At 39.0% G+C, this 9,531-nt stretch overlaps 1 protein-coding gene across 4 annotated transcripts in view; it reads right to left on the bottom strand.

Annotated features, from left to right (window-relative positions):
• Nucleotides 1–2,816: 2,816 nt before the first annotated feature.
• The window catches only part of LOC103478802 (glutamate receptor, ionotropic, kainate 2), a 561,179-nt gene continuing 554,464 nt past the window's right edge, over nt 2,817–9,531 (bottom strand). For 3 of the 4 annotated variants that reach the window (XM_008432852.2, XM_017309432.1, XM_017309431.1), the window contains one exon: nt 2,817–4,970. In XM_008432852.2, the coding sequence (XP_008431074.1) occupies nt 4,717–4,970 (254 nt within the window). In that variant the 3' untranslated portion in view covers nt 2,817–4,716. The remainder of the gene's footprint in view (nt 4,971–9,531) is intronic. The other variant, XM_008432853.2, reaches the window with a different exon arrangement.

Below are 9,531 nucleotides of genomic sequence, written 5' to 3'. Positions count from 1 at the left end.
TTAACACCACTACATACTGTGAAATGATTTTTTGGGGGGATTTTACAGTTGCCACCACATTTAAATGATTCTGATGTTTGAGAGCTGTTAATTTTTGTCACTGATTTCTGAGGCGGTACTGAATTATGAATTAATGTTTTTAGGCAACAACAATTAATTTACTGGGCTGATTGATGTAATGAAAACTCATTTTGCCTCACAGGAAAAAGGGAAACATCTCTGACATGTTCTGCAGTAACCTACATTTTCCACTAGCTTATGATCCAATTAGTACAGCAACATAAACAGTTGGTCTAAGCATTCAGATAAATCTCTGATAATGGAGCATTTATAGCTACTGAAAACAAATATGGTAAAATCCCAGCACCTTTGTCATGCGATACTTGCTCAGCTGTATGTTTTCTTTATTTTTATATAGAAATGACTGCCACATAGAGAGAATGGAGTACATTCAGCCAATGTTTTAAAATGGAGTTAAGCATTTTCAGGAGCTTCATTTAATTCTTCGCATTACTATTCTCTTAAAGCTAATGATAGGTATTTTCCTAGAACCTACATAAAAGAACCACAGACAACGTATATGAATTTCATGACAAAGCTTTGCAAAGGAGAAGACTCTATCAACTGCTCCTCTGAGCCGTTCACAGAGCGTTCTGAAAATCTTTGGGTAGAGCTTGTCTTTTATTTTCAGACTTCAAAGAGGGAGGATAGGCAAGATAGACAGCAGAGGAAAGACAGCAAAGGTTGTAAAAGATTTTACCTAAACAAAGCAAAGGTCGTAAAACAATTTACCTAAACAACTAGCAACCCAGTTCCAGATGTGATATCTGATTTACGGCCTGAGCCCGGTTCAAATCTCGGTCAAACTGTTTCACCTGAAGATGAACAGGCAGCTGTGACCCCCAGGTCAGTTAATACACACTAAAGAAGAGAACATTTTAAACTGACTAACATTAGACTGAATATGAACTAAAGTAACAACAAAATGATAATACCAAAAAATCCCTATCAGCTAAATAGACAGCACCGATGAATAATGAAATATTGTTAACTAAACTTTCCCCAAACCTATTTTTTTTTCAATTTTATTATAAAATCCAGAACAGAGAAAGTAGGATCAGGTTTCAAACAAATTAAGAGATCAGAGTTTAGATTTTACTGCAAAATACAAATAAATCTGGCAGAACGTGGGTGGTCATTGTAAGATATATTCAGCAGTTTGTTAACAGACCAGGCACTATATTCTACTTCAATGAGTGTAGGAAACAACAAGTTGTTTTGAGCCTGCATTGAGTTCTGTTTGTACTATCATAACAATGGAAACATTGTGGTTATTTATTATGAGCCCCTTACACATCATTGTTTCAATTCAAAACACTTTACTGATTCCACTGTAGCACGTTCCAGCAAGAAGCTCCTGGGATCAAATCCTAGCCGGGATTCTTTTGTTTCCCTGCAGCAATAATAAACATTAAAGCAGTTGTTTCCAAAAGTTGAGGCCAGGACTTGACTTTGATTTGAGAATCAAACAGTGTGTGGTCTTAACATCTTCTTCAGAGGTTAGACTAAAAAACTAAACTGAAAAAAGAATAAATAGTACTGTACAAATATAGAAAAAAAATTGTGCATTGATGCTGTTTATGTTGTCAGTACACCCCTGTCTAATTGCTCGGTAGATTTATTTGGATGGAAAACCAATAATGAGGATCATGAACCTATTAATTTTTGAGCGAGAAGCTGAATGGTTTGAGAACCACTACTTTAAACTCACTATTGCATTGTATGGGTGTTTTGAATATAGAGATAAAAATAAAGACTAAAAATGGCTATTTATCCTACTTAATAATCTAGAATTGATACTTCGATTACAAAAACTCTCTGGGCGTTAAATCAAAATCTTACTCCTGCCTGGACATAATAGGCAGGTCTGAGTAATCCTGGACATCTTGTTCAGGGCACTCTGCCACCATCTTCAGATGCGACTGATTTTCTCTCCCGCAAGAGCAGTTTTATTATGCTGATGAGTGTTTCAAGTTAATGGAAAAACCATTAGGATAAATATATGCAAATAAAGTGTTTCATTCCTTCAGTTCTGTTTGTGGCCTAGGGGTTAGATAAAGAGCTTTAATGTTTTCATAGAATGACAATTACTTTTGCAGAATTCCAGGGACCGCTGCTACCAGCAACCACTTACTGAATTTACCTTCACTTTCTTGTGGATTCTTAATGAGGCTATCTGAAGTCCTCTATTTCAGCAAAATCTTTTATTCACATCACATTGTATTTTCCTGGTTGCCTATTATACATCAGATTTTTTCAGTGGTAGATTCTATGTAAAATTTTTTAAATAAATGTGCTTTAATTAAATTAATTAAATGAAGGTAGTACATTAAAATATGTACTTTTTTGATTTCATAGTGTATAATTAGTACTTGAATTATCTGAACAGTTCTGCCAATTATAACAATTCTGAGGAAGACTTTTATTGGGAAAACTCACTGCCTTTGCTGAAAAGCTGGAATTTAGATGATCAATCACAGAGGACAGGGAATGTAGCCAATCATGTGTAGAAGCCTGGCTGAATCTGCCCACCAACTGCCAAAAACATTAAGTTCTCATGTGAGCAAAGAGGTCACGTTTGAATCTCCTTTTGTGCTCTTGCGCATCTCCAATCCACTTGTGGATATCCTCATGCTGTCTCAATTCCCTACACACAGAGTCACATTTACCCTCTCGACATTTGGTTTGATAGTGACGCCATATTTCACTCCCATTAAATGTTTTGTTTATCAGTAAAAAGAAAAAGTCAAGAAAAGTTGAGAAGAACTTTTTTATTTTCTTTAAAGTTGTGCATTTACTTCAAAGGGTAAACTGTGTGCACTGCATTTTGTTTTTCACGACAAAGTCAAAATTTATTAGACACTCTTTGTTTTCTAATAGACCTCCTTTGATAAAACCATTAGAAATCATTGAACAGCACTGGATTTAGCAGTCTATAAGAAGTCAAAGGCCCAGCATCAAAATCCATGCTGTGTATTATATATTCACTATAACCAGAACTGATGTTTTGATTTCTTGTGAAGTAAAAATATCTTTATTTAAATATGATTCCTTTATATCATAAAAAATAGTGTATTTCCCCCTTATCTTCAAAATGTTGAGTGACTAATGCTATACCAGAATATTGTTTATGTTGTAAGTTTGGACTGTGTTCAGGTTCCTGTGTGTGAGTATGTTAGAGTGCTTGTGAGACGGCTCTGTGGACTTACAAGAAGGCCTCCTGAGTCACATGGCTGCAACAGTGACTCCTTACACCGGATGATGCTCTTTATGTTGTGTTTTATGTTGATAAAAAGTATTATAAAATTCTGATTCACCTTGTACAAAATCACTTTATATAGAAAACACATTTGCACAAGTAAATGTGGAGCATTGTAGCTGAAGAAATAATAAGCCACACGAGTACAAAATTAAAATGGAGCCTCGACACTGCAAAGGGTTAATACAGAGGCTGTGACAAAGTTGTAGTGAGAATCCATTTCATACATATAAATAAAGGTCCAATAAATAAAAGTATAAATACTGAATAATAGTCTCTGTGTTGTGTGATTGCTGTAAATTCTGACTTTGTGAGCCTTTCTGAGATGCTGCAGGATTTACTTGACGAACGTGTCTTCAGACAGAGGATCCCTTCATGGTTTTCAATGGAAACATGGCCGCTGCTGCGCTAATGATTCTGCTGTGCACTAGTTTCTGTGTAACTATGCCAACCACAGGTATTTTAGTGACTGAAAACATTAAGGGATACCATAGCTACTCGCTTCTTAATTTGCATCTCCAATGACTGATTATGCAGCTTTATATCTTGGACCTAATTGTTTTACAATGAAAACAAATGGCATTCCCATCATATTGTACCTTTCCAGGATGCTTTCTATGATGAGGTTTTACTGTGCAGACAGCTGTGAGCAGCAGCATGTGGTTCACAAACTAGCAGAATCCGAGCCATCTGGTGCTTAATACAGGATCCAAAACTGAGAATTCTTATATAACAGCCAACCATAATTGGCAGCCATTCACTGTCAAAGTTGTGTGAACCTCTGAATAATCTTTATACCTGTGACTACTAGCTGATACATGTACATCAACAATTCACTACATATTGCCCATAGATTTGCATTCTCTGATTTTAATTCATCTTAGTTTTTTTCTTTTCTTTTTTTTACCTAATCCTAAAAGTGTTAGTATTCTGAAAGACAAACACATGAACTCAATTATTGCCTGATGATGTTTTGCATTATGTCCATTTTGGATGTCAGTCAATATTGTATGTGACCCAACAGTGCTCCTTTATACATTTTGAGCGTACTGCTCATCATTGCATTTAGAGTGAGATCAAATTTAGCCATACTGAAAAAATGTATACTTTTACTCCCATTTAATCACAATATCTGAGGTGCACTTTCAGTCTCTGTAGTGACTGAGGAACGAAATCCAACGTGTGATTCCACTTGTTTTATTTTTCAACTTTTTTTTTTAAATCCTGACACTTCTCATTGGTTGCCAGTGTTGTAATGAGGTATCTTGCTGAAATTTCACCCGGATTTAAGTTATTTCCACAGGAAATATTGAATATCTTAACTGTAGCTAATTAGAAAGACAGAATAATTACATTTATAAACAGAACTTTCAACCATGCCAACTTATTGTTCCCCTCTACCATTTACCCATACCCTTTTCCCAAGTGTCTTCATGCACCAACTCAGTACATGAGACTGGCTGAGCAAATGACAGAGATTCGTGCTTTAGGCCATGGTCTCTTTCCCTGGCAGTCTTCTGTCGTTGAAGGTGTGCATGTTGATGACCTCCTCTGTTTTCACCATGATAGGCGGCTGGGGCTTGTGTTTGAGCCGCTGCTGGCACTTGAGGGAAACCCGCAGTTCGTCCACCATGGCACTGCAGAATGACCTCTGCATTGGAAAGACCAAAAAGAGAACAAAATCTATTTCAGACCACTTCCCTAGTAGACATATTATGGTCTAGAAATCAGCCAGCAAAATGCCTTAGTTTCACCATCTCATTGTAGAGCAGGAAAATAATCATGAAGTATGGCTTAACATACAGTCATCTTTTATGGTCATATTGACCACTCAAATCACTTTATCATTGCATTGCATCATATGCAGTTTAATTCCTGTAGCTAGATAGAATTGGAATCAAACCCACAACCTTCTGGTTGTCAGGCAGTTTTTCTTCCCACAGTCAAAGGCAGAAGGAGGATGGAGGAAAATGAGACTGATTATTAGGAAGCATTAGTGGTGCACCAATTGCAGTTTTCTGGCTGATCGCTGATTACTGATCTTTAAAAAGCTTAACTTGTTGATTCTGATTTTGATCAATACCAATAGTCTTGTCTGAAATGTAAATATAGCAAAAAGTCACTGAGTAGGCAACAGTGGGGTGACTACTGTTAACTACAAACGTGCAGACATGACCCGGTGGGCCAGTTTTTCAGTGAAACCTCTCTCACAGCAGAGCTTCAGAGGACAGTGTTTGACTTTTAGACCTTTGCTGAGGTCAATAAGATCAGTAGACAGATCAGCTTTACATGTAAGTATTGGCCGATCACTGATCTCCCAAAATTAAGGAAGTAGGCACAGATAAATCAGAGCACCCTAGTGCATAAAGGCATTGTTCAGCTTAGCATTTCACATTATCATAGTTTGATGTCAGACATCTTTTGCAAAATAGAATGCTATATATTCTCATATCCAGTGAATTAGAATTACTGAATTCGAATTCAGTATCTTAACTGAATTCCAATTCAAGATATTGTGTGTGCGCGTGTGTGCATGTGTATGTTTCATAAACACATTGCTATTTGTGTTTATGAATCAGATAGATTAATTCAGTAGATGTGATAATTTTACAACTTTCATTCCTCTAATTCTGTCCAATAGAGAGAAGTGAATGTATATTTAACTCCTGCTTAAATCTGTTACTTTCAAAAGGTACCTTCAATCTGACCAACAAGATTCGACATAACACACATTCCAATTTATTGGTTATGACAAACCACATATAAAAATACCAAATAGTTTGAACATTATAACCAGTGACAGACTTTTTTTCACTATTGAGTAATCTAATAAATTACTATTTTCATTGTTACTATGCTGGTTACTGACACTAATATAATTCAGCAAACAGAAAGTTGATGCAGTCTTCATCTGACCAAGATCCAAAAGGGGCAAAAAAGAATCACATATGTGCTGCTGATTGGCTGAAGAAGAGGTTAGAGGGAGAGTTGGATTCATGTTGGATTCAAACAGTGAATCTGTCCATGGACAGCAATAAGTACCCACACCCATGGCCCACGGAATCAGGCAGAGAGTTTAGATAATTTAAGGTAGAGTTTTTAATGGAAAGTACAGATGTCATTTTTTAGTCAGAGATAAAAAGTATGAATCTATTATGTGAAATGTTTGCAATGTTGTTCTCAATATCAGTTATAAGCAACTACATTCTCACAAAGCACCTTTCAATATCACATGCTTCAACAAAACTAGTTGCCAAGAATGACAGTGTTGATGCTAACAGGCGCAGCCTAAGCCCAGGTGAGGCTGAAATAAGCTTGGCGCATAAAGCAGACGGGGTGATACAGTCCAAGCAGTCTGAGCTGGGTTTTGCACAGTGTCACCACAAAATCAGTGTACAGTTTCCAGTTTGTAATTCCATGTGTGAAGTGACCATCTATTGATTCAATTTCATAATGAACATTTGAACATGTAATTTAAGGGGATTCCGGTGACGTCGGTGACGTCACCTTCCGAGATGGCTGCTTGAGCTGACTGCTCCTCCGGTAAATCCTAATTTGTCCCCCATTACTTACCAAATATAATGAAAAATGAGTAAAATGGAGTATCTAAGGGGGTCTAGAATGGGGAAAAGTGAGGGGAATAAGAAAACCACGAACGAAGAATTCCTGGATGATATTAAGTCAGAACTCATCAAAGTACACCAAAAAATTAAAGAGGCGGAGGACCGAGTTGATGCAGTGGAGGAGCGGGCACAGAACATAGAGCAGATATTGAGCAAGATGGCCGAACTGATAAGCCAACAACAAGGAAAACTGCTTAATCAGGAGGGGAGCTCACGAAGAGAAAACATCCGGATATACTTGCCAGAGGGAACGGAAGGATCATCGATGAGAGATTTTGTGGATAAATTACTTAAAGACACCCTGGAGATCAAACCAAATATGCAATTGGACATTGAGAGGGTACACCGAGCGCTAGCTCTGCCACCTGCTGGGGACAGAAATGAAGTTAATATGTGAACCAAACCACGCCTCCAATTATTCTATACAACCTACTTATAACTCGCTCACCTATTCATCTCAGTTTGTTATGTTTTTGTCAAACTGTTAGGACTTCTACGCTGTTACAACTTCTAAAAATTATTCATCTACCCTACTCACCATGGAAGATGCCTTGACAATCGAACTCAACCCCTCTGATTTGGAGGATCTCTTCAACATTCCATCCGCCGTCAAAAATTCCCCTCCTTCCGTTACCAGACAAGCTTCAGGCTCCAAACGGCTCCGCTCTGTGATATTCACTTTCCAAACCCAGTCCCAAACTACTTCATCTCTGGTTCTTTGCTCATCTGAAGTCCATCTGTCACCTCCATCTATTTCCCATTCTCGTGGTCGACAAACAGTTCGAGGTGTCAGTCAACAAGCTCGTTCCCCTGGATCTCAGCATCATTCCTGTGCCTCTCAGCTGAATCACAGCACGCCTGCTTCTCAGTGTTACTCTTCCAGCGTCATTCCAACATGCCAACTTCTCAAGTCATGGACCGTTGCCCGCCTTCAATGCTCCCCAAGAGAAAAAGGAATCCCATTCAGCCGTTCAGACAACAAATTAAGACTCTTTCAACTGCTTTCCTCCTCCATACCTCAACAAACATCAACTTCACCGTCATCTGAACAACCCGCGCCTCTGGCTTTTGTTCCAGCTTCCGCCTCCTCCTCCAACATCTCCTGTGACGTCATTCCGTCGTCGACTGCAGGACCTCCTGTCACATTGGCAGCTCCCCCTGGTGGGAGCCAGGTTACATTACCGCCCGTACCTTCACCCTCTTTATCAGAACTTTCCCAGCTCTTATCCAAAGTCATTCAGTCCCAGCCTTCGCAGGCTTCACAAAATCCCTGTGCACATACGTCCTCCCTACCACCCATCCCTTCATCTACTCTCCCTTCTTCCATTCACTCCAATTTGGCTTCAGTTTCTTTTCAACTGCTCACGGACCCAGTTCAGACATCTGTTTCTTCTATCTTATCTGCACCCTCTCTCTCCCAAACCCCGTCTTTTTCCCTCCACCTTTCCCGAACACTTTTCATCATGTTAACAATCCTTACAATCTTGCCACCGCAATTCCTCCTGCTCAGTCTTCCTCCTCAATTCTACGTCCATCTCCCGTTTCTCCTTCTCTGCGCCAGCAAATTTTAAACGGTAACTACGTAGATCTAGCTCTTCTTCTCCAGCCATCTCTATGCAGTTTTAGTCAACCTAGATTAATTGCATTAATCAGCATTAATTAATCCATTAATCAGGGATTAATGCAATTAAGCCATTCTTTAAGTTCTCGCTCTAAAGAGCTCACACCCACCGAATTTCCCTTAGCATTTTCATTATTCAGGGATATAATTTTCTCAGTTTTTCCAGATTGCAGGTCTGAATTAGATGACTATCTCTCCATCATTCTAGACATGGCTCTCCGTTTCGGGGGCACAGACTTCTATCAGTATCATGTTCGTTTTGCTAATCAAGTAGCAGCCCATTTACATCAATTCAATCAGGGCACGTACTGGGGTCTCCTCGACTCCAAATTATACTGTCGAGTTTTTGCCACCCGCGCTTCCCTGTCCTGTAATCTCTGCGGCGCGCCATCCCATCCAGCTACCGCTTGTACATCAGTAATCGGTCTACATACAGTACTCGTCAATCAGCTCACATTCCTTCAGATTCTGACCGGTTGTCCACTGCCGCCCCCCAACCCCCATCATACCTAGATCCAGAGATATCTGAGCATCAGTTAATATCCCGACCCTCAAAGGTGTAGACAAACGAGGCAGTCTTGTTTCGTATCAAGGAGGCAGGATGATTTGTAATAACTAACAATCTCGGCTGCTCCATGTCCAACTGCAGAATACTCCACGCCTGTTCCTTCTGTGGCTGTGCTCACGCTATAAACTCCTGTCCTCACAATCCTGCCCCCGCAGCAGACTGACTAGGATGTCATCTTTCTACTCCTATCAAGGTGAATGCACTCATTTCTGCCCTAAAAAATTATCCAGACAAAGAATTTAACTTCCTCGTTAATGGTTTTTCTAACGGTTTCCACCCGGGCATAGATATTGTTGAGAAAAATTATTATTTTGAGTGTTTAACACAGTTTAAACCTTTTAGAACGAATTTCTTAAGTTTGAACAGGTTTGTGTTAGTGATTTAAAACCCGAAGAACTAT

The sequence above is a fragment of the Poecilia reticulata genome, linkage group LG16 (assembly GCF_000633615.1).
Source record: "Poecilia reticulata strain Guanapo linkage group LG16, Guppy_female_1.0+MT, whole genome shotgun sequence".
Lineage (NCBI taxonomy): Eukaryota > Metazoa > Chordata > Actinopteri > Cyprinodontiformes > Poeciliidae > Poecilia > Poecilia reticulata.
This window is presented reverse-complemented; position numbering and strand designations above follow the sequence as displayed.